This window comes from Pseudorca crassidens, chromosome 2 (genome assembly GCF_039906515.1).
Source record: "Pseudorca crassidens isolate mPseCra1 chromosome 2, mPseCra1.hap1, whole genome shotgun sequence".
NCBI lineage: Eukaryota > Metazoa > Chordata > Mammalia > Artiodactyla > Delphinidae > Pseudorca > Pseudorca crassidens.
Window position 1 is genome coordinate 137,693,524 of NC_090297.1, and position 25,970 is coordinate 137,719,493.

General features: G+C 45.4%; 1 protein-coding gene across 1 annotated transcript in view; it reads left to right on the forward strand.

The window, feature by feature from the left end:
* The window catches only part of LAMC2 (laminin subunit gamma 2), a 62,028-nt gene that overhangs the window by 22,607 nt on the left and 13,451 nt on the right, over window positions 1–25,970 (forward strand). Inside the window, exons 3-13 of the mRNA XM_067728866.1 lie at window positions 5,746–5,881; window positions 8,716–8,814; window positions 11,894–12,030; window positions 12,820–12,942; window positions 14,210–14,399; window positions 17,736–17,848; window positions 20,671–20,889; window positions 21,522–21,704; window positions 22,339–22,584; window positions 24,638–24,783; window positions 25,783–25,939. Coding sequence (XP_067584967.1) covers window positions 5,746–5,881; window positions 8,716–8,814; window positions 11,894–12,030; window positions 12,820–12,942; window positions 14,210–14,399; window positions 17,736–17,848; window positions 20,671–20,889; window positions 21,522–21,704; window positions 22,339–22,584; window positions 24,638–24,783; window positions 25,783–25,939 — 1,749 coding nt within the window. The remainder of the gene's footprint in view (window positions 1–5,745; window positions 5,882–8,715; window positions 8,815–11,893; window positions 12,031–12,819; window positions 12,943–14,209; window positions 14,400–17,735; window positions 17,849–20,670; window positions 20,890–21,521; window positions 21,705–22,338; window positions 22,585–24,637; window positions 24,784–25,782; window positions 25,940–25,970) is intronic.

The window sequence follows — 25,970 nt, forward strand, 5'->3', positions numbered from 1 at the left end:
GGAAACAGTGGAGCCCAGCGATGATTTATATCTTGTATGATAGCTACCATGCATTACACATTTACTCTATGCCAGGCACTTTTCTAAATGCTTTCATCCAGTAATTAATTGAATCTTCACAAATAACCCTATGAAGAGGGTGCTATTATGATTTTCATTTTACAAATGAGGTATCAGAGGCTTAGAGAGGGAAGTTATGAAACTTGAGGGCTGAGTGGCATGTTGGTGGCAGGGACTGTACCCACCATGCGCCATCTCTGGCTACATGTTAGCTGCACAGGTCACTAAATCAGTGGCACAAATTGAATTTCTTATGTGATTTCTCAGTTGCCCAACCTGCCAGGAGGTATTTTTCAATTTCAAATAATAACTTCCCAGGGGAATTTGTTGTATATTCAATTTCAAATGCAGAATTCATCTTACCAAAAGCTACCATTCCATGCACGGCAAATGAAGCCAACAGCATTCATAATCCCCAAAGTGGTCACAGATTTTGGACGTCACATCAATTTCTCCTAAATATAGCAACTAGGCTTATTTTTTTTAATTTATTTTATTTTATTATTTATTTATTTATTTTTTTGCGGTACTCGGGCCTCTCACTGCTGTGGCCTCTCCCGTTGCGGAGCACAGGCTCCGGACGCGCAGGCTCAGCGGCCATGGCTCACGGGCCCAGCCGCTCTGCGGCATGTGGGATCTTCCTGGACCGGGGCACGAACCCGTGTCCCCTGCATCAGCAGGCGGACTCTCAACCACTGCGCCACCAGGGAAGCCCTAGGCTTATTTTTAAGTGATGATTCTGTGGGCTCAGCAACAGGGCTGAATTATCCTCAATTCTTATAACCCTGATAACGTTTTGTGGATACTTTGAAATTCACTGTGTGTGTGTGTGTGTGTGTGTGTGTGTGTGTGTGTGTGTGTGTGTATGTATGTTTTCCTCCCCGATACCTATGAGATCTATGTAGACATCAATGATATTAGGCTTGTTCTCTTAATTTTATATTTTTTACATATATATGACCCAGGCAGTGGATTACTCAAGACTAAAACATTTGAGTTATTATTTAAGACATGTCTTAGATAATAATTTAATTATTAAATATAATGATTAAATAATAATAATAATAGTGCTATTTAAAAATGCAAGTGTATATATTTTTAAAGGGTTCTCAAAAGGAAGCAAGCTCTCTTGGTTTAAATTTTAAATATTAGTCATTTTAGAATACCTTCGTGAGTCCTCAGATGCATGTAGACTGTATTGCATAAGTCCTGAAAGTGCTTATTGAAACAGTAAGCTGTTCTTCATCTGTCCTTTAAACCCAATTGTTCACAGTCCCTAAGAGTAGCTCATGATGTAGGAATTGGGACAGGTATTTTTATTTTAATGAGATACTCTGAAAACCCAATGCTATTATTTTGGAAGTTTGGGAACATGAAATAAGTCAATCCTATTCACAGTAAGGACCTGTGTACGTTTCCACATCAACTTTGCAAGGCTTGAAGGAGGCCTAGAAGATACGAGTATAAACTACTTTTTTGAGCACCTACTATGTGTGAGATGTTGAATTAGGCCCTTCATATATTTTATTTATTTTAACATCTTTATTAGAGTATAATTGCTTTACAATGGTGTGTCAGTTTCTGTTTTATAACAAAGTGAATCAGTTATACATATACATATGTCCCCATATCTCTTCCCTCTTGCGTCTCCCTCCCTCCCACCCTCCCTATCCCACCCCTCTAGGTGGTCACAAAGCACCGAGCTGATCTCCCTGTGCTATGCGGCTGCTTCCCACTAGCTCTCTATTTTACGTTTGGTGGTGAATATATGTCCATGCCACTCTCTCACTTTGTCCCAGCTTACCCTTCCCCCTCCCCATATCCTCAAGTCCATTCTCTAGTAGGTCTGCATCTTTATCCCCGTCTTGCCCCTAGGTTCTTCTGACTGTTTTCTTTTCTTTTCTTTCTTTTTTTTTTTAGATTCCATATATATGTGTTAGCATACGGTATTTGTCTTTCTCTTTCTGACTTACTTCACTCTGTATGACAGTCTCTAGGTCCAAGGCCCTTCATATATTTTAGTTCAAAGTTTTGCAACAGCTCTACAAGGTATGGTTGTCCTCACTTAAAGAAGGAATGTGTGTCCCTTTGCCCAAGGACACACAGCTAATCAGTGGCAGAGCTGGTATTTGAGGTGAGAACTGTTGGACCCCAAAGCCTGGGCTCTTTTCATGTCCACCAGCTTCTAGAACTGTATTCTCTACATAATGTCCTATGGAATTTTATGTTTCCCAAGATAATAATAGGCGTTGCCTGTAAGAATGTCAAATAATGTTTGGAAACACTGGCATTAGAAAGTTAAACAAGATTCATGCCTACTGAATGTGCTGTTATGTTGTAAATCTCTGAAAGATTTAGGACATACCATTTCCCAAACTCTTTTGAACACAGAATGCCTATTTCCATGCGATGACTGTTCCATCAGAAGACTGTTTTGTACAGTACTGTTTAGGGCTATTTGGGAAAAACCCCAAAATAAAGTACAGTCTTCTCCACCTTATAAGAATAATTTGTTGGGACTTCCCTGGCGGCACAGTGGTTAAGAATCCGCCTGCCAATGCAGGGTATATAGGTTCGATCCCTGGTCCAGGAAGATCCCACATGCCGTGGAGCAACTAAGCCCGTGCGCCACAACTACTGAGTCTGTGTGCTGCGACTTCTGAAGCCCCTGCACCTAGCCTGTGCTCTGCAGCAAGAGAAGCCACTGCAATGAGAAGCACTCACGCTACAATGAAGTGTAGCCCCTTCTCGCCACAACCAGAGAAAGCCTGAGCTCAGCAACGAAGACCCAGCGCAGCCAAAAATAAATTAAAAAAATAAAATAGAGTAATTTGTTTCTGAAAAACTACTGTAGGGAGAGTTTTCTTAAATTGAAAGCATAGTTTCCATTAATTTGAATGGAGAAAAACAATGTGTTTCTGGGTCCCAGATTAATACCCATTTATGTTAAAAATAATTAAATTGTATTAAAGACGGAACATTTAGTGTTACTCATCAGAGCATAAATTCAAACAAGAATTTACCTTCTGGGGCTTCCCTGGTGGCGCAGTGGTTGAGGGTCCGCCTGCCGATGCAGGGGACACAGGTTCGTGCCCCGGTCTGGGAAGATCCCACATGCCGCGGAGCGCCTGGGCCCGTGAGCCATGGCCGCTGGGCCTGCGCGTCCGGAGCCTGTGCTCCGCAATGGGAAAGGCCACAACAGTGGGAGACCCGCGTACTGTTAAAAAAAAAAAAAAAAAAAGAATTTACCTTCTTAGCCCTGTCTGCTGTTTGTCTCTAAGTGCCAACCCCAGTGGTCTTTCCTCACTCTCATCTTGTTAAATGCTCTCTTGCCTTAGATCCTGAAAACCATCCCCTCTTCCTTCTCCCTTAACTCTTCCCAGAATTCTCCTCCGTGAGACTTCTCCCTGCTCCCATCACTTTTTCCTTAATCAGTGAGGTTCCATTTCTGTCCAAGTCACCTTCACCTCCTCTGTCTATCTGCTCCCGGAGTGACCTTACACTTGTTATGGCTTCCTGTTCTGCCTGTGGGCTGAAGGCTCCTAAGTCTTCATCTGTAGCCTCTTTCTTGAGCTCCAGATGAACAGTTTCACCAAAGTTCATTGTGTCCCAAACTAAACTGGTTATCTTCTCTTGATGATTCAGCGTGAGGCTCTGTTCCTCCTCTGGCCTTCTCTGGTTTGTCAGGAGCCTCATATCTAGCGGTGGCCTCCGGGGACCTGCTGTCGTCTATGTTGATCCACTTCTCATCCAGATTCCTCTCATCTGGGCCATCGTGTCAGGGGAGGATTTCTGCCCTGAGAGCCTGCTGCTCTCCTGTCCCCAAGCCATCCTGCAGTTGCTCTAGAGTTGACCTTCTAAACTGCACACCTGATCTCGTCGCCACCTGCCTGATCCTCCAAGAGCTCCCTATTATCCACAAATGGATTTGTTATCCTTCCATCAGTTCTTAATTCACCAGTAGACACGGTGAGCTAACATAAAGTGCCCAATTCAGTGTCTCACACGTAGCAGGTGCTCAAAAAATGTAGTTTATGTTATTATCACTGAGGGCCCTTTCAAGTGTTGCAAAGTTGACATGGAGACTTTCACAGACTCTGTGAATGTGACTAATTTATTTCATGTTTCACCTGCGGCTATAGATACAGAGCCAATACTTTTATTGATTTGAATTTTATCCACAAGTGAATTGAAAGGTCACAGACTGGTAAGAAATTAGAAAAAAAAGGAGCTAATGGTTAGAGTTCTGTTGACTTTATAGATTATGAATAGCCTAATTATCACAGTTAGTTGGAATATAGGGATTACTTTATAATTTTGCCAACTGCTGGGAAGTTATCAAGTAGGTAAGCCACCTTCCACCTCATCTTTTGGCTTTTTCCTAACTCATTTCACAATAGCCACATCCTCTTTCTTAAGGGTTAATTAATCCAACAGATTTCTGAACCTCTTCTTTGTGTTGGGTGCGGGGGATACGGCAGAGAACATAAGCTGAGGTAGTCATCGGTAAGCAGGGCTAAGGACTGGGGGAGGAGTGGGATGGATATTTTAGATATGAGAGTCAGAGAAGGTTTCTCTAGGGAAGTAATATTTAATCAAGATGTAAGTGCTGAGAATGGGCCAAGGAGGGGAGGTTCTGGGGAAGGAGCATTCCAGGCTGAGGGAGAAGCAGATGCAAATGCCCAGAGGAGAGAAGCAGTTGACACATTCCAGGAACAGGGAGGGGAGCTGGGGAGCTGGACCTCAGTGAAGGAGAGCGGGAGATGAAGCAAGAGAGGTCGAGTTTGTAGGCCGTGGTACAGGGTTTGCACTTTATTCCGCTCAGAGTGGGGACCCACTGGAAGACTTATTGAACAGACGAGTCATATGATCTGAATTCCATTTGAAAAGGAACACTCTGGCTTCTGTAGAGAGAATGGAGCATAAGGAGGCAAGGATGGAGGTGGGAAGAAGAGTGTGAGGCAGGGTTCAGGTGAGAGAAGATGGAGGCTGGAACTGGGGTGTGGAAGGGGGTGCGGTGAGGGGTGGCTGGATTCCAGAGTGGCACATTTTGTTATCCTGAGCACCTCTTGCCTTTCGTCACTATGCAGTCTGCGAGGTCCCATTTTACAGAGCATGTCTATAAAAAACGAATCATAGGACAAGTACTCTAGTGCCCCAAACCAGGTAAAACGCACAGGGTCTTCACTCCTTACAAGGGGTGATGCTCCACTCCAGGTAGGTAGAGATGTTTCTGGTTAAGAGGCTTTTTTGTACTCTTAAAATCATACCATGCAAGCACTGCCCCTTAAAAGATGGCGTTTGCCTGCCAGAGATAAGGAAGAACGTGGCTCACTTTTTCATCCTGTCTTTGTGGAGGCCGAAGTGCTCATTCACCAATGTTCCTTCTTGAGATCTCAAGGATCTGACAAACTATTTCATGTTGAAACCAGAGTAGATATATAAATAATAATGCTTTCAGGAGTCATCTCTGTGCCTTTCCCTGAAGAAGCTATCCTTGGCTGTCAGGACGTTCCCTAGTGGGTGGATGCATACCCGGATAATGTGAAAGAATTACTAGAAGCAGCAGGTGGTGGTTATTACTTAGTATTTATTGAGCTCCCATAGGGTGATGTTTTCTTCCTAATGTTGCATAAATTCGATATTTCCTTTTCTTCTTTCCTTTTCCCTACCTTGTGGTCACAGGTTCTCTTAGCGCTCGATGTGACAATGCTGGACGATGCAGCTGTAAGCCAGGTGTGACAGGAGACAGGTGTGACCGCTGTCTGCCAGGCTTCCACACCCTCACTGAGGCTGGGTGCACCCAAGACCAGAGGCTCCTGTAAGTGCCTGTCCCATCACTGTGGCTTCCGCAATTGTATCAACATTAGGGACCGCTTAACATTTACTGAGTAACTGAGTTACTGAAACACCGTTTCGAGGACCTCACGTGGGCCATCTCACTGACTCCTCACAGTAATCCTAAAACATTGGGATTAGCCTTATGCTTATGTTAAAGATAAGAAACTGAAATCGTGAGAGGATAAGTAAGATGCCCTGTGTTGCTGGTGAGGGTGGACTTAAAATTCAGGCTCAGAGTTCTGTCTCTGGAACCTAGGGTCTTCACCCTGACAAATGCCCCTCCTTTACATGAACTAGGATGGAAGTAAAGAGTCCTTCAAATTTTAACCTGGAACTCGTTTCAAATAAATAGACTCAGAGTAGAAGAACTTTCTGCATAATTTTAATCCCCTTTAGCTTGAAGCATTCTCTATCCCTCCTCAACTTCCTTTTTGGAAGAAGGTGGAGCATACATTAGAAATCCCATGACCAACCCACAGAGATGCAGAGCCTGGCAGGGTGTTGGGCTGGCTTAGAGGAGGGGGAGCTTGGCAGGGAAGCCATTGGCTAGAAGGCCACCCACAGAGGCATCGCCTCCCCATCGCCCATGTTTCCAACCCTTTGCCCGTATGAGACCCACCCACCAGGCATGCCTGCACCATCCCCATTACCACTGGCCCAAGTTCTCTCACCATCTGGGCCTTTATGTAGATTGTTCTCTCCCAGACTTCCCTGACCCCTCCCTGGGCCCTGTCTCTCTTTTGTAAACCCTTGTAAAATATGAAGTGTGTTATATCACAGCTCTGCTCCAAATTTCCATTAGCTCCTTTCCCACCTAGAATGAGATCCAAACTTCTTATCTAGGCAGGTAGGGCCCTGCAAGACCTTCCTGCCCCTTCCACCTTCAGCCTTAGGCTACTGCTCCATTTCTCCCCCCCTCCCAGCCTTCCTTTGCTTCTTCAAAGGAGCCAAGCTATGTGACGTCAGCCTTGGCCTAGAGCACTCTTCCCTCCCTCAGAGCCATGCAGAGCTTCACCGGCTCCATCCCCACCTTGTCTATCTCCTCACAGAGACCTTCCAGACCAGTCTCCACCCCTCCGTGTTCTGACTCTTGTTTTACTCCTAGAGAACAGGGCTATTTCCTATTTCTTACTATCCCTGGTGCTTAGCAACCAGCAGACGCTGAACACATGTTTCTCAGAGGATCCTGATAATGGTACAGAGGGACCAAGATGGGGAGGAGACTGTGGGAAGATGAAGATTGGGAAAGAAATCTTCAGGAAGCTGGTTGGGACTTGGCATCTGACTGGATGAGGAATGTGAAGGACAAGGAGTCAGATGCAGGCTTGGCAGGATTTGCTGGGGTCACGGGGCAGTCAGAGGGGGAGCAGGTTGGTAGGGAAAAGACAACAGACTTGGTTTTAGACGCATGAGATAAACACATGTGCTTATGTGCCGAGCGCAGTGACAGAGACCGGTGCTTTGATGAGTCAGCCATTAGTCAAAGCTCTAGTCTGCACAAGTCAGGGAGATTATGCTAAAATTAAATGAGGAAAATACTGATTTTCTTTCATCGAGAAAGTCTTGCGACCAAAAAAAAAAAAGTCAACGAAACTAGTAGCAATTTAACTCCTAGGTATACATTCAAGAGATATGAAAACATACGTATCTGCACAGAAACTTGTACACAGATGTTCACATTAGCATTATTCGTAATAGCTAAAAAGTGGAAACAACCCCAATGTCCATTCCAATGAATGGATGAACAAACTGTAGCATGTTCACGAGACAGGATTTTATTCAGCCATAAAAAGAGGGAACTACTGATACATGGTACAACATGGATGAATCTTGGAAACATATTAAGTGAAAGAAGCCAAACACAAAAGGCCACAGGTTGTACCATTCCATAGATGGGAAATGTTCAGAATAGGCAAATCTACAGAGACAAAAGTTGGTCAGTGGTCGTTTAGGGCTGGAGGGAGGGAATGGGGGTGATTCCTAAAGGACACGGGGTATCTTTCTGGAGTAATAAAAGTGTTCTCAACTTGGTTGTGGTGCTGGTTGCACAACTCTGAGGGTCAACTAAAACCCATTGAATTGTATACTTTAAATGGGTGAATTACATGGTATGAATTATATGTCAATAGAAGTGTCACCAGAAGAAAGAACTAAATGAACCAAAAGCAAGTAGATGGAATCAATCACGATGAAAGCAGACACCATTGAATTAAACAATAGGTAAACAAATGATAACTTTTTTTTTTAATGTCAACTGACCCAAACAGTCAACCAAACTAAACTAAACAGTTTTGTGATGAATGTGGTTTACATTCTGCTGCAAACCCCTCCTCTTTTTTTTTTTTTTTTTTTTTTGCGGTACGCGGGCCTCTCACTGTTGTGGCCTCTCCCGTTGCGGAGCACAGGCTCCGGACGCGCAGGCTCAGCAGCCATGGCTCACGGGCCCAGCCGCTCCGCGGCACGTGGGATCTTCCCGGACCGGGGCACGAACCCGCATCCCCTGCATCGGCAGGCGGACTCTCAACCACTGCGCCACCAGGGAAGCCCCCCTCCTCTTTATAGGATTGGGTAGCAAACAGTTCCTAGACTGGCTGCCGGCCACAGACCACACTTTGAGTAGCACGAGCATGGACAAACGAATTCTTAAAGAGTCTGAGAGAGATTAGCATGGACAAGAATAGCTAAGAGAAGCCTCACTGAAGATGAAAGATTGACTCAAGCTGGTGACATTTGCTTATGAGTTCTTGATCTTCACGTGTATAGTTGCAAAGTATTTGGAAACGCATCCCTAATTTTCTTTTTCTTCTTTCTCAGAGACTCCAAGTGTGACTGTGATCCGGCTGGCATCTCGGGGCCCTGTGACACAGGCCGCTGTGTCTGCAAGTCAGCTGTCACCGGAGGGCGCTGTGATAGGTCTGTGTGAACTGTGACCCTACGGGCACAGCAGGGTGTCCCTGGGCAACTAGCATGAGAATTCATCCTCTGAGTGCAATTATGGAAAACGGACACTTAACAAATGTTGATGACCTTCTTCCTGCCCCCTGTCCTCAAAAACTAGGCTTTATTTATTTATGTTTAATTTTACTTTTTGGCCACGCTGCATGGCGTGGAGGATCTTAGTTCCCCGATCAGGGATCAAACCCGTGCCCCCTGCATTGGAAGCGCAGAGCCTTAACCACTGGGACTTCCCTCAAAAACTAGACCTTAAAAAAAGTGCAACGAGGCCCCAAATCTCACTGGACTCCAAGCTTTTGCTCTGGGTCCCTTCTCTGTTTATGCTGTGACAGAGGCACAGGGCCCCGGTGAGTCCCTGGCCAGCTGGCTCTGAATCCCAGGTGCTCTATGCAAGGTGGTACGCTGCGATGAGGTCACATGACTCAACCTGGTCCCAGGAAAGGCCTGGTCTAATTAAACATGTTGGGAAAATCTTAGTAAGTGGGAATATCGCAGTGTATGGCCACAGATAACCGTCTCGTGCTGAGAAGGACCGGGGATGGGATGGTGGTTACATGCACACACATGAAATAGGGGGGGAGATGTAAGAGCCCTTTGGGTTCCAAACCACGTTGGGACAGGTGGTGCAACCAGGTCTATCCACCTTCAGTTGCTGCTGCAGGAAATTCCTTAAGTACAAACTGTGCCCAGACTTAAAACTCTTCCCTCTCCTGATACTGTTGTGAGCAGAGGGCTGCAAGGTAGGCCCCAGAGGTAAAGGCTTCCCTCTTATTTCCTTAAACGAAAGCAAGCAGTTCTTTGGCATCCTGCCAGTCTCATATACCTGGGCAGAGGAAACGCCAGGTACATTCCTGGCTTTTGTTTTCAGGGGGTTCTTTGCTGCTGAGGTGGGGGGGTGAGGAAACATAGATTTAAGTGTTAAAAAAGGAGTCTCTTTTTGAAAGCATTTTAAATTTCAAAATAGAACACAGAAATAGAAAGTCACGTAAAATGTTCCCAGCAGCACCAATTATATGAAATAGACCTTTGCTAAAACTATGCCGGCCTCGTAACACCCTCTCTCCTTCCTAGAGGTCACCACTATTCTGACTTACTTACTTTTCTTCATAATTAATTACCCAAGTACATCCTTAAACACTGTGGTTTAGCTTTGCCTGATTCCCTTCACTTCCCTCCCCCCACCTCCCTTCCTTTATCATTCCCTCTCCACCCTTTCTGTGCCTCCCCACTTCTTTCCTCCCCTCCTCCCTCCTTCTTTCCTTCCTTCCTTGTTTTTTGTTTTGTTTTGTTTTGTTTTTTTGCTGTACGCAGGCCTCTCACTGCTGTGGCCTCTCCCGCTGCGGAGCACAGGCTCCGGACGCGTAGGCTCAGCGGCCATGGCTCACAGGCACAGCCGCTCCGCGGCACGTGGGATCTTCCCGGACCGGGGCACGAACCCGCATCCCCTGCATCGGCAGGCGGACTCTCAACCACTGAGCCACCAGGGAAGCCCCCTTCCTTGGTTTTTAATCTCTTTTAATCTGAAGGTTTCCTCCACAGAAACTATAATGATTTTTTAAACCCTTTCTCTATAGGAAAAAAACCCCCAACTTATTTATTTACAGCTGGTCTCTGAAGCATCTGTTGTTCACGGCTAAACTGCTTTTCCGTGATTTTGCACAATGAACATATTCTTGACATATAGTCCAATAGATTAGACCACGTAATTTATCAGCAGATATACCTGAGTTTGAATTTTGTCTCAGCCACTTACCAGTTGTATGACCTTGAACAAGTTTCTTAACCTCTCTGGTCTTGGTCTTATCATCTAAGAAAATTGGAAATAACAATTCCTATCTCATAAGGTTGTAGTGAGGATTAAATGAGGGAGCATAAGTAAGGTGCCTGGCATATCACAAGTGCTAAATAAATGATAATTGAAACTACCATTATTTCATGTAGAAGGATGTCGTTAACTTGAACAGAGAAGAAAACAAATCCTTCCCGGCTTCCCCTGCCCTCTTCTCTATGACCCCAGCCTCCGGGACTTGTCTGCCAGCTGCGGTCCCCAGAGAAGTCACCGGAGGGCTCGAGCTAGGAGCAGAGGGGAGGCCAGCCTTCATTTTGCTTTTGTAGGAGCCTCTAGCCATCCTTTTTTGGCATAACCTCACCTGCCCCCTCCCCTGGGGGTCAGAGCCTAGGTACAAGGGGCAGGGATGGTGGGCAATGCCAGGGAGGGTGGTCTGGGAGGGGTCAGTACAGCTGAGTGGGTGCTGGGGCGGGAGCATTTGCCTTTCTTTTGCTGGCCCCCACTTCCCACCCTTTTGCCCCCGTTAAATACTTACTCCAGGACAGGGCCAGCTCTGCATATCCCTACCTGACCCCTCCCCATCTTGCCCACTCAATTCCTCACCAAGGATGGGAACAATCACTGTTTCCAGACCATCACATCAAATGTGATACTGCTTTACCAGAGCAAGAGAAAGTGAATATTCTTCATGCTTTCTTTTTAAATTAATCAATCAATTAATTAATTAATTAATTGACTGTGTTGGGTCTTCGTTGCTGCGCGCGGACTTTCTCTAGTTGCGGCGAGCGGGGCTACTCTTTGTTGCGGCGCACGGCCTTCTCATTGTGTTGGCTTCTCTTGTTGCGGAGCACAGGCTCTAGGCGTGCAGGCTCAGTAGTTGTGGCTCGCAGGCTCAGTAGTTGTGGCTCGCGGGCTCTAGAGTGCAGGCTCAGTAGCTGTGGCGCATGGGCTTAGTTGCTCCGTGGCATGTGGGATCATCCTGGACCAGGGATTGAACCCGTGTCCCCTGCACTGGCAGGTGGATTCTTAAGCACTGCGCCACCAGCGAAGCCCTTTTGTGCTTTCTTAATGAGGAGCTGTGATTTGTCCATTGGGGGGTCTGGGAGTGGGGGGGGGTATGTGCAACTTAGTATTCCTCACCTTTGGGAATTAATGGGCCGGGTGGAAGAGAAAGTAGAAATGATCATATTCTCTATAGGGACAGAAATAACCTATAATATTGTCCTGATTTCTAAAACGTCACTGCAGGTGCCGACCAGGTTACTATCACCTGGATGGGGGAAACCCTGAGGGCTGTACCCAGTGTTTTTGCTACGGGCATTCAGCCAGCTGCCGAAGCTCTGGAGACTACAGTGTCCATAAAATCACCTCTACCTTCCATCAAGGTAAAGCGATCTGTTTTCTAGGTTTTTTGCTTTTAATGTTGTATAGGGTTTTGTGCTTATAGACTTCCGTCCACGGCATGGGGTCCTTGAGTCATCTTTAGCAACTCTCTTCTAGCTTTAAATGTATATTATTTTTGAGGCAATAAGGAAGAGCCTAATGTCTTGTAAAAGTTATAGCTGAATAGTTTACTCAGACCAGCTTATGAATAACTTAAAAAAATAACTAAAAAGAGACCAGATTTTCATCTCCCTGCATTTCCCATCTCATCTATTTTAAAACCACAAAAGAATCATTCTTTTGGATTGAAGGGCTTAACATGAGTCTTCCTGGAATTCACATTCACTCATAATATCGCTTTCACATACGCCAAACGAGTTGATTTATGTGAAATTAGTTACCAAGCTACAAAGCACTCTAAAAATATGGGAGATTAATATGATTTCAACTCTGAGTTTCTCTTTGAACATACTAGACCCTCTTACCTCACTAAGGCCAGACCCTGTTTATGTAAATAAAATAAAAATACAAATTATAGGCAGATGAAAACATGCTCTCTTATTCCAAGAGTCAGACTCGGAGACAAGAAGTCACAGCAGCTGTAGGGCAGGAGTGGGTGAAGGTGAATACAAAGTAGAGAGGTGCATAGGGGATTTTGAGGATGGTACACGAATGTGGAAACATTAAGAAATCCCACTTGTTACTCACTGCTAGTGAGTAGCAAGCAAGTCTTGCCTTGTTTAACTCAGTAGATGTTGTCCAAATGCAGAGTGGTTTTATTTGTGTTTCAGATGTTGATGGCTGGAAGGCTGTCCAAAGAAATGGGTCTCCTGCAAAACTCCAATGGTCACAGCGCCATCGAGATGTGTTTAGCTCAGCACGACAGCCAGACCCTGTCTATTTTATAGCTCCTGGTATGTACGGTATTTTTCCTGTAGAAGCCAACTTAGAACACTAAGAAGTCAGGATAGAAAAATGGGGTTAGAAAATGTGGACATCTTATCACTTAGTGTTCTGGGCAGTAGTATCTCCAGAAGACAAGTGGGGCTTCAGCCCTTTTTGACAAAGTCATGGCACAGTACAGCAGAACTGGGTGTCCAGGTGGTCAGACCCTGGTTCAGGTCCCTGCTTCCGTCAAATGGGAAGTTTCTAGGTCTCCCATCAGGACAAGAAATAAGGACAGTGGTCAAATCTGTGGGTCTACTGAGAAACAGATGGAAAAGTGAAAAGAAACCATTTCTCAAAGCTTTAAACTGCTTGTAAATTTTAAAAATATACATTAGTCAGAGAAGCTGGATGGAAAAGCTCTGGCTAGAATTTTTTTTTAATTAATTTATTTATTTAATTTTGGCTGCGTTGGGTCTTCGTTGCTGCGTGCAGGCTTTCTCTAGTTGCAGCGAGTGGGGCCTACTCTTCGTTGATGTGCACGGGCTTCTCATCGCAGTGGCTTCTCTTGTTGCGGGGCACGGGCTCTAGGTGCGCAGGCTTCAGTAGTCTTGGCTCACAGGCTTCAGTAGTTGTGGCTCATGGGATCTAGAGCGCAGGCTCGGTAGTTGTGGCGCACAGGCTTAGTTGATCTGTGGCACGTGGGATCTTCCCGGACCAGGGCTCGAACCCATGTCCCCTACATTGGCAGGTGGATTCTCAACCACTGAGCCACCAGTGAAGCCCCTCTGGCTAGAATTTTAATCCTAGTTCATATCCTTAGCTAATATGTGACTCCTGGGCAAGGTGGCCTCTTAACCTTTCCAAACTTCAGTTCCCTCAGCTATTGAATAACGACAACCTCCATGAATTATTGCCATCAAATGTGATGATGTCGGCGAAAGTATTCTGTAAACTAGAAAGCATTATGTAACAAATGGTATTATTGCTGATACACCTGGGATCTTTACATATTGGTCTGTCACAGGGGCCAGGCTATGAATCATGTAACGGATGGAATTGTCTTATAATGAGGTCCTTTTAACGTTTCAGTAACTAACCCTTCTTCGTGGCCAAGAGTTGCAAGGCCATGTCCGCTGCCATGAACTGGCTCTTCTGGCAGGGTGGCTGGGGAGGGGTGATGGGTGGGTAACGTAGGACCCCAGGAGAAATTGCCAACATTGATGAAAACTTACTCACTCCTTTGCTTCTCCAGTCTCAGAACTGACCTCAGTCTTTTCGAATTCTATTTCACAGCCAAATTTCTTGGGAATCAACAGGTGAGCTATGGGCAGAGCCTGTCTTTTGACTACCGTGTGGACAGGGGAGGCAGACACCCATCCGCCCATGACGTGATCCTGGAAGGTGCTGGTCTACGGATCACAGCTCCCTTGATTCCACCTGGCAAGACACTGCCTTGTGGGGTCACCAAGACTTACACTTTCAGGTAAAGAGAGAGACTACAAGTGGGTCAAAGAGAGCAAACTGTGACTGAAGTCTGATTCCTTTGTTCATCCAGTCATCATTCATTGGTTCAACAAGCTTTTCTGAGCACTTTTTATGTACCAAACATGGTGTTATGTGCTGAGACAGGTCATGATTGCTGCCCACAAGCCCTGGACAAGCTAATGGGGGAGAAAAATAAACAGATGATTATAGTGCAGCTTGTAAGGGACAAGGTGGACACAGGTGCTTTGAACACACACAGGAGATATCAGTAACTCACACTGGAGTGATCAAGGAAAGCTTCCCAAGAAGACGTGACAAGTGAAGAGCCGCTCTTTAAGGAAAGAAAAGGGGGGAAGGTTAACATGGCAGAAGAAGTATGTTTGAGGAAGTTTCGTACATTTAGGAAATTCTAAGTGGTTAAGCATGAGTGGAGCATGGGGTCAGGGAGAGGAATACCGTGAGAAGTGAGGTTGGAGAAGGAGGCTGAGGTAAGGTCATGGATGGCCCCATGTGTGTCTAAGGAGGTTACATGTTATCCTGTGGAATGGGATATTTTTTGAAGTATAATTGACCTACAACACTGTGCTAGTTCCAGGTCTAAAACATAGTGATTTGATATTTCTATACATTACAAAACGATCACCCTGATAATTCTAGTTACCACCTGTCACCATACAGTGTTATCACATTATTGACTATATTCCCCAGGATGTACATTTCATCCCCGTGGCTCATGTATTTTATAACTGGAAGTTTGTACCTCTTAATCTCCCTCACCTATTTCACTCATCCTCCCACACCCTCCCTTCTAGCAAATACCTGTTTGTTCTCTGTATCTATGAGTCTGTTTTTGTTCTGTTCTGTTTGTTTGTTTTTTAGATTTCACATATGAATGAAGCCATATGGTATTTGTCTTTCTTTGTCTGAATTATTTCACTTAGCATAATACCCTCTAGGTCCATCCATGCTGTTGCAAATAGCAAGATTTCATTCTTTTTTTATGGTTGAGTAATATTCCATTGCATACACACACACACACACACACACACACACACACACATATACATGCATATATACCACATCTTCTTTATCCACTATTGATGGATACTTTCCATATCTTGGCTATTGTAAATAATGCTGCAGTGAACTTAGGGGTGCATATAGCTTTTTGAATTGGTATTCTTGTTTCTTCAGAAGAATACCCAGAAGTAGACTTGCTGGATCATATGGTAGTTCTATTTTTACTCTTTTGAGGAACCTCCATACTGTTTTTCATAGTGCCTGCACCAATTTACATTCCCATCAACAGTGCACAAACATTCCCCTTTCTCCACATCCTTGCTAACACTTGTTATCTGTTGTCTTTCTGATAAGAGCCATTCTGACAGGTGTGAGGTGGTATCTCATTGTGGTTTTGATTTGCATTTCTTTGATGATTAGTGATGCTGAGCATCTTTTCATGTGTCTGCTGGCCATCTGTATGCCTTCTTTGGAAAACTGTTCATTGAGGTCCTCTGTCCACTTTTTAATTAAGCTGTTTGTTTTTTTGATGTTGAGTTGTATAAGTTATTTGTATATTTTGGATATTAATCCCTTATCAAATATATCATTTGCAAATATTTTCTCTCTAGAATGGGAATTTTGAATGGTGGGTACAGAGAGTTCAGGGGAGGGGGACGTGCCTATTAAGCGCTTAGTACTGTGTCAGAGACTGAGAATTCAAGATGAAGAAACGTGGTGTTTGTCCTTCAAGAGCTCTTGTCTAGTAGGATATGTAACATGTCAAAAAGCAAACATAACACAATACAAAATCTCTTCAGTGGTGGTGCATGCTCATGGGGAGTTGGGAGGAGAGGAAAGAGTCTTAGTTCTGCCTGGAGGAGCCAGGAAAAGCATTACTAAGGACGCAGTGTGTGGACTGAGAACAGGAAGAAGCACAGGGCTTTCCCAGGGACAAAATCAGGACAACCCGTACATGTGAGTATATGTGGGAACGTGGAAAGGCATAATACAGGGGATTGGTAAGCAGTATTTATGGCTGGAACACAGCGTGTATAGGGGAGATGGGCAGATAAGATTGAAAACGCTGGAAAAAGACCCAGCATGGTGGTTCTTGGATGTCATGTCAAGGTGCTGAGATCTTGCCCATGCCTACAAGATGATGGAAAGCTATTGAGAGATTGGAAGTCGAGAATTGGTGTGATCAGGTGTGAAGGCTGGGTGCAAATACTGTGTGAAGGACAAGTTTGGGTAGGGTCTTTAATTGAACCACCAGGACACATTCACAATGGTTCAAGTGAGGGTTGTTGGGGACCTACCCCAGGGCAGAGGTAAAGGTAATAGAGAATAGAAGACCCACAGCACACACACAATGTGTTCTTAAATAACTGAGTGCAACTTATTCTAACGATACAAACACCCAGCTCTCCACGCTGGAACACCCATTCCCACCTTCTCAGCTTGGTGAACTTACTCTTTAAGATTCAGCTTGCAGGTTTTTCCTTTATAGTAGCCTTCTCAGAATCCTAGGTGAAGTTACAGTCCATCCTGAGTTTCTATGGCATCCTGTTCATGCCTTTGTTATAGCCCTTTCTGCATTGTCTCATAATTATTTGTTTACCCACCACCCCTGGGAGACACTGATCACCTCACTCTACTTGCCTTTGTATCCTCCGTCCTGAAACAGCTTCTGGCTCAAACCAAGTGCACAGTAAACAGTTATTTCACGAATCAGTGGATGAAACAAAAGGGTTAGTATGGTTCCTGGAAGGGCTATTCCAGTAGAAATCAAAACAACATAAAGAAGAATAGTACAGGGGCTGGTGATGTGATGCGCTGAGGCAACGTGATGCCAAACTAGGAAGTATTAGATGTGGACAGTGTAGAAGGTGGAAACTGACTTTTGAAAATAGGAGGTGAAATGTGCTCAGATAACAAATCATTTAAACAACAAAACCAAAAATGAATGATGGCTCTGGAGGATCAGAGCTTCTGGAACTCAGAGATGTTCCTGCTGTTAGGTTTTGTGTGACCAAGAATAGAAAGTGGTCTCTGAGGGCCTGGACCAGCCCTGGATGCTGTGACCCCGGGAGCTTGGCTTCCTGCACTGGGATGCCCTCCAGCAAATCCTGTGGGGCTTGCACTCCCCATGGAGTGAGAAAGTTCCAGGCTTGTGCCTATGAGGATGTGGCTACCAGTCCTTCATCCCCGTACAAGCAGGGCTGTGAAGGGGCTTAGCTATTCCCCCATTCTCAGGCATAATTTGTATCGGGTATACGCATTATGAGATTTGATAAGAGTTGGATTTTTCAGCTTTTGCTTTTAAATCATGCAGATTAAATGAAAATCCAAGCAGTAATTGGAGCCCCCAGCTGAGTTACTTTGAGTATCGCAGGTTACTGCGGAACCTCACAGCCCTGCGGATCCGAGCTACCTATGGAGAATACAGTAAGTGGCTAAAAGAAATGAATTTCTCTCTTCTTAGGTTTTAGTTTAATTTGCTTCAGCTCTCTAAGGTGGTGACAGTCTCCAAACAATTAAACAAACGACTTAATGGTTTTGATGTCGAGTCTCTGATTGGGTCTAGATTTGTACATTCTAGAAGAAGTTGTTAAGAAAGAATGTTTCTTGAAAAGAGGTCAGCATCATTGAAGAATGAATGATGCTTCCTTGCTAAAGAGCCTCTGAATTTAGATTAAAGCTGATTATTTGAAGAAGATAACCTACAGCAAAAGGCACGTTCCCTTAGCTCGGAAATCGCATCTACAACACTGTTCTCTTTATTTCCTGAGTAACTTTCCTTTGGAATTATACTCAGTGCTACCACGTTCGGATATCACCATGTATTCTGTTAATTCCTATTACTGAACTTTTATATACTATGTACTATGTTGGGTACTCCTAATCTCGATTGGGATTATTTAAATGAGACCTCCTTAAGCTTTTTAGCACACATGTAAAAAGGAAGCATGGCTGGCATGCACCATTTCCATGTCACTGATATAGTGAATAAAGCAGGAAGTAGAAAAGGTGCTTACTAACAATTTATTGAATCTTTACTATGTGCCAAGCACACTACAATACATGCATTGTCTCATTTAATTTCACAAGAAACATAGGAGGTAGATACCACTGTCATTTCTCTTCTACTGTTGAGGAAACACAGTCATCGAGGTGTTTTGTGATTTGCCCAATTCACACAGACAGTGAGGATTGAGCCAGAATTTAAACCCTGATTTTTCTGACACCAGAGCCTATGCAGTCAGTCATATGAACTGCTATATCTTTATGCATGGCATAGTGAGTGAATACCAACTGTCTTTGATAAGGCTATCAATGAAATATATTCATCAATAGTCAATCTAAGAGGGCTTCTCTGGTGGCACAGTGGTTAAGAATCCGCCTGCCAATTCAGGGGACACGGGTTCGAGCCCTGGTCCGGGAAGATCCCACATGCCGCGGAGCAACTAAGCCCGTGCGCCACAACTACTGAGCCTGCGCTCTAGATCCCACGAGCCACATCTACTGAAGCCCGCACGTCTAGAGCCCATGCTCCACAAGAGAAGCCACCACAATGAGAAGCCCGCACACCGCAATGAAGAGTAGACCCCGCTCGCAGCAACTAGAGAAAGCCCGCATGCAGCAACGAAGACCCAACGCAGCCAAAAATAAAATAAATAAATTTTTAAAAATTGTCAATCTAAGAAAGAAATGGAAAATCTTATTTGAGCCAATATGAGAATTATAACCCAGAAGACAGTCTCTCGGAGAGTTCTGAAGACTGTTCCAAACAGGTAAAGGGGGAAGCCAGTATATATGTGATTTGGGGAGAAGCTACGTTCAATCAAGCACACATCTTGGTAGAAGGTTACTACTATTTGCAAGGAACAGATACCTTAGTTAATGGTTTAAGTGCTTTTCTAAGTACGGGAAGATGCAAGAAACTGGGCTCATAAAATTTTCTCCTGAAAATGTCTAACTCTCTGAGGGCCAGTTCTGTCAGGTTTCCTAGAGCACAAGGTACCACACCCTGATCTTCGCCCTGAAGTCCTTTCAGGATGTACTTTAGGTCAGCGACTGCAGTGGCTAAAGACTTCATTCTTGTAGAGCTGGATAGTGGGCAACATTCTTTATTTTACAATCCCTTCCCTTTCGGTCTTAAGTTCAACCAAGGTCTGGGAGGCATTTCGTGAGCAATTGCTAGGAGCGCACATTCCCAGGTCAGTTGAGGATGTCGTTGACAGGCCACAGAACGTGCTATTACTGGACTAGGTTCAGTTAACAGTAGCCAAAAGCCTCTGGACCTCCTGTCTTTCTACTCTGTTATGGTCCAGGAAATAGTTCCCTCTTGTTGCTTCTTCCCGTATCTAGAGTTATTATGCATGATTACAATCTTGTAGAACTATATATTTGATCAAATTGTTTCAAGTTGCCTAATCATCATTAATTTCATCTGAGGATCAATCACACATTTGGTAATGCAAGAAACAATAATCTTTGTAAAATAGGTAGCATATAATATAGCTAGTAACATTAATAGGTCATAAGCAAGTATTTAAGCTAAGAACTTCCATTAGGTGCGGCCCAGTGTCTCCCCAGGTCATCTGACCAGTCTGTTCTGCACTAATTGCTATCTTTAAGGGAAAATGATATATTGGCATTGTACATAAAGTTCACCAAAGATGTCTGCACGTACAAGGCGAGTAGTGGGTCGTCATGACCCCTTAAAGGATTGACAAAGGAATGTTATCGTCTAAGGAGTTACGTGGCTGGCGCCAGAAGGAGAAAAATTGATCTTTATGGTTGAGCAGGTATTTCTGCCACAGGGGAGGTCTGGTTAACACATAATGCAGATGTACAATGCAACTAGAGGGGAATGAGGAGGGCAAAGGGCAGAGAAAAAGTTTTTGTTTTTTTTTTGCGGTATGCGGGCCTCTCACTGTTGTGGCCTCTCCCGTTGCGGAGCACAGGCTCCGGATGCGCAGGCTCAGCGGCCATGGCTCACAGGCCCAGCCGCTCTGCGGCATGTGGGATCCTCTGGGACCGGGGCACGAACCTGTGTCCCCTGCATCGGCAGGCGGACTCTCAACCACTGCACCACCAGGGAAGCCCAGAGAAAAATTTTATGTTTAAATTTTTCTTGTCTTGCCTTAAAAATGTGAATTTTCATTTCATCAGGGAGTTAAGAGAAATAAAATCCAATGAGAGGCCTGACTTTAGATCCTTGGACCTTACCACTTGCTGCTTCTAACGTGTTCCCTCTCTTGCAGGTACTGGGTACCTTGACAATGTGACCCTGATCTCAGCTCGCCCCATCTCTGGAGCCCCAGCACCATGGGTTGAACAATGTGTGTGTCCTGTCGGGTACAAGGGACAGTTCTGCCAGGAATGTGCTTCTGGCTACAAAAGAGATTCAGCCAGACTGGGACCTTTTGGCACCTGTATTCCATGTAACTGCCAAGGAGGAGGGGCTTGTGATCCAGACACAGGTGAGTGAAATGACACCTGGAGCAGATGGTTGGGGGCACAGCCAGGCGACTGAGGTCTCTCGCGGAAGAGAGAGCTGTGTAGGAAAGACCATGCCTGAACTCATTTCAGAGATGGGAAAGGATTAAGGGAAGCAGGGCTGGAGTCAGGGAAGATGGACATGGCGCTTTATTACGCTCAATCCTTTTCATTATGGAAATGCCACAGGGTTGTGAGAAAGGTGCTAGGTTACAGGAAATGGCTGTCATGGTTCAGTGCGGGGTGGGGGAATTGGTGTCGGGTTGCAAGCATTGTACGGGGAGATCAAAGGCAATGTCAGGACTGGAATGAATGTGCGGACAAATGGTGTCAGGCCTTGGGGGACAGGGGAGCAGTGTTAAGTCATGGCTGGTAAAGGAAGCGTATGTCTGCTTAGCCTGGGAGAGTGAGGGTGAGACTCAGGGTCGTGGCCATGTTTAGAGTTGGTACTAGGGCAGAGGAGAGTACCGGCGCTCAGGCACTCTGGGGAAAGCTTCAGAAAGGCAGGCTGTGAGTTACTAAGCTCTGACTTGCACATGTCATGCGTATTAAAGCAAGTGTACAGTTTTACCCTGCTCATTTCTCTGCTCCTCCATTCTTCCTCTGCTCCCCCCAGGAGATTGTTATTCAGGGGATGAAAACCCTGACATCGAGTGTGCCGACTGCCCCATTGGTTTCTACAACGACCCGCGTGACCCCCGCAGCTGCAAGCCCTGCCCCTGTCGCAATGGGTTCAGCTGCTCCGTGATGCCAGAGACAGAGGAGGTGGTGTGCAATAACTGTCCCCACGGTGTCACTGGTGAGGCCAGCTGCCTGCCCTGTCCTGCTGCCGTGAATCTGCAAGGATAGCTTCTATTCCCAGGGATTCCCAGGGAGTTTTCATTACTCAGGGTTAGTCTAAATGGGCTCATTTTAAAGATAAGGATAGCTCGTCGATGCCCGAGAGCTCAAGTGGATGGAGGAAGGGCAGAGTGTACAGTTACGCGGAGGAAACATCTAAAGCTGTTTTAGGAGGTTTGTAATTAGGAGATGAAGTTTTCAGATGAAATACAGGGTTTAACTAAGTTTTTAAAAATGAACCAAGGTGAAGAAGGAAAACTTAGTGGCCTTATAAATGTCGCATCTCTCTGCTGGTCAGTCTGAAAGAAGAGTTTCTCTTCAGCAGCAGTCTCAGTGGTATGGGTCTCAATCTGACTTTTTCCCAGTCAGCTAGTTAACCGGCAGGAAGGCTCCTAGTGGCGCTTGGGTTCTAAGATCTGTGACCACCATGTAGTGGAAGAGCCAGGCCCTGGCCGTGGGCTCCTGTTCCTGAAGCTACTGTTCTGGGGTCCACGGGGAAAGCTCCTCTAGAGGGCTATTTACACTTTCGTCCTCTGCGTCTGCTTTTGCTGCCAGTGGGTGATCGCTCGGGCTTGGTTCTTTGCTCCTTCCAGGTGCCCGCTGTGAGCTCTGTGCCGATGGCTACTTTGGGGACCCCTCTGGGGAACACGGCCCAGTGAGGCCTTGTCAACCCTGTCAGTGCAACAACAACGTGGACCCCAGTGCCTCTGGGAACTGTGACCGCCTGACGGGCAGGTGTCTGAAATGCCTCCACGGCACAGCCGGTGCCCACTGTGACCAGTGCAAAGCAGGCTACTTCGGGGACCCCTTGGCTCCCAACCCAATGGACAAGTGTCGAGGTAGGACTGCACCCCTAGACGGATTGGACAGCCTGTGTGTGCGTGTGTGTGCGTGCGTGCACGCCTGTGTGTGTACGTGTGTCAGAACATACAGATCAGCAAGGCCGACAGCAGGTAATATCGCGGTGCTACTCTGGTTTCTCTGACCGACTGGCTCGTGAACAGCCTGGACCTTTCACCTGTCAGAGGTCTTAAGACCCGTGTCCCCTGCATCAGGGCTCTGGAGTCAGAGCTGGAGGGTGTTGAAAGGGTTAAAGCTGGGCGGGAGAAGTGCAAAAGGTCAGGTTTATGCTCCAGAGTGGAAGAGGAGCTGAAATGGGGCTGCTTCCAGCGCCCAGTCCCAAGGCTGGTAGGCAGGGAGGGGCTGCCGGACCTTGAATCGGAAGGTGATAAAGGGCTGAGACGAAGCCTGAACACACTGAAGTGGGAGGGGAGGGGGTGGTAAAGCAGCTGAAGACACCCTCTCAGGAAGTCAGTGCGATTGATGTACAGAAAGGTAACAGTCCAAACGTCTCCTAAGGAGACTGGGCTTCAAAGCAGTAGCTCCCGTGGAGCATTCCTGGGGGCCGCTTCAGATCAAAGCATGAATGTGCAGATCAGGCCTCTTGCTCAGCCCTTCTTTCAAGCCTTCGAACACGTTCTGTTCTAGAGGCAAATTCCGTTCTAGGGAGCTGGCCTGCCCCACAGACTCACCCCTTGGTCACAAAGGTCCCAGACCAGCCCTGGTGCCCAGAACTCAGGAGCTTCCTCATTTTAAGGTTCAGAGTGCCTTTGGGGACCGAGATTGGAGGACTCCTGGTCCCCCAGGAGGTCTGCAGGGAGCCCAGAGCCACCCCCCGACTCACACCAGAGTCCCCAGCCCCAGAAATGCTGAGGACCTCTGTGCAACTTGGGGCTTCTACCCAGGGGCACGAATTCCACCTGCCCTGACCCCAGTCTGTGGGTTAGGTGTGATGTCCTATGATAGGAAGCATCCACATGACATCAGCGGTACTGAGTTCAAGTCCAGTTTTTTTAACATACCTGTTGTATTACGCTGATCATGCCAGTTAATCTCTCTGAGCCTCAGTTTCCTCATATGGGTGATTAATATTTTACTCAAAGTGGTTGCAAAGATAAAATAGCATATGAGAAAGCATACTATAAACTATATAATTCCATCTATAAGGTGCTATTAATAGAGATTTCACTGCCTTTAGACCATACATTTTTTCACTCAACTATCTTTTATCAAGAACTTACCATGTACCCAGTGTGGAGCTAGATACCGAGGTTATAATAATGAATAAGTCAGCTCCAGCTCCCAAAGAGCTCATATGCTAATAAGGAAGACACACAAATATGTAAGCAAATAATGACAGTACGCTTAGACATATGATCATACTACCAAGTGTTCTGTGAGCACTGAAGGTGGAGTAACCCAAAGAATCACTCCGGTAGAGTAGTGTCTCACCCACTGTTACATCCTCAGCTCCTAGAACAGAACATGACACATAGTGGTACTGAATCAATTTGATTGAATAAAGGTACCGCTTTACCGCAGAAGGAAAATATCACTGGCTCTTGCCAGGTTCTCATTCCAGCTTGCCATCTTCTTGCTGTGTGTCCTAGGTCAAATTACTCAGCTTCTCTGAGCTCATATTCCTCATCTGTGTATATACAGAGAGATGTCTACTTCTGGCACATATAGGCCCAGAAGAAATGTTATTTTCCCTGTGAGCAAAGCCAGAGTGTCTGCAGAATATCCAGCAGGCTTATGACTTAATGGGAGGAAGTAAATAAGTGCCACTAGGAAGGATGAACTGTTATAGTGTCTTCATCCAGACACACACCCCAAACAAACTTGCCAGATGATTCCGAAGACCTCTGTGTATTGTGGGAATGTGCTTGGAGGCATAGCCAAGAAATGAATCTAACACAATATGAATCAACAAGGGCAAAGAAAGATTCTTTGCCCTTGGTGACTCAATCTTCCTTTTCTCTTTGCTATACCTCCAGTTTCTGGAATTAGCTTGACATGAAAGCTTCCTGTTTGTCCGTCTTTTTTCTCTAGCTTGCAACTGCAACCCAGTGGGCTCGGAGCCCGTGGAGTGTAGAAGTGATGGCAGCTGTGTTTGCAAGCCAGGATTTGGTGGCCTCAACTGTGAGCATGCAGCATTAACCATCTGTCCAGCTTGCTATAATCAAGTGAAGATTCAGGTGTGCATGCTAGCCAGACCTCACCCGCAGAAGTAAAATCCTGAAGTGTCTCCTGGGTGGTTCTGTCACAAATCCAGGACTCTCCTAGACTCCTGGGGACGGGGGCGGGGATTACTATTTCTTCCTTTAAAAATTGCTATGTTAAAAAAATTTCCATATACTAGTAAAAATACTTCAGGTTTATGTTCTTATATTTACCATTTTCAAAACCCCTTTTGCAGATACTGCCGCATTCGGTACTCATGGTAACTTAGTCAAATTGGAAGGAAAAGCATTCTGATCTCAGCTTTCACTGAGCAAACAACGTTTTGAAAAATGTGTAATTTTTCAAAGTCACATGGCCAGGTGGAACCGAGAATACCATCCATGTCCCCTGATTCTAAATTCAGTGCTCTTTCCATTATAATATGCCACTTTCTAGCTGGATTTTTTCCCAAGAGATGTCCTTATAAAACAAATGAAGGAGACATAAATGTATAAAAGATATGAGGAGGTGTCAAGTCTGTCAAGACAGGAATAGCCTCCAGAAGTTTCTCATTCAAATTCCAGAGAAGAATGAAATTGATGTTGTTGTTGTTAATTATTAATATTTTACTGGAGTGAAGGGTGGGGGAGGAAAGGGCCCAAACAGAACCCAAATGTAGAGCAAACTTAACCTATTTTTTAAAATTTATCTATTTAACCAGCCCTCTGTAGCACTTTATTCCAGGCACTGTTCTAAGTACTATACAAATACTAACTCATTTAGTCCAAGTAATAAGTCTGTGAGATATTATTATTATTATCCCCATCCTATGGATAAAGAAAACGACTTACCCAAGGTCACACAGCTAGTGAATAGTGGGGCCAGGATTCAGACTCAAAGTCTAGGCTCTAGAATCTGAACTTTAACATGACATGCCAAGCATTTCTGGGCTTTTAGCTACTAGCCCCTGGGTACCTGCTATTTGACCATGAACTCTGTCACCTGTTCTAATCCTCTTCCCTGTGTGGTTTCAGATGGATCAGTTTATGCAGCAGCTCCAGAACCTGGAGACCCTGATTTCAAAGGCTCAGGGTGACGGTGGAGCAGTACCTAACACAGAGCTGGAGGGCAGGATGCAGTGGGTTGAGCAGACCCTTCAGGACATTCTGAGAGAAGCCCAGATTTCAGAAGGTGATGAAGGCCAATTTCCCTTCACAAAGGA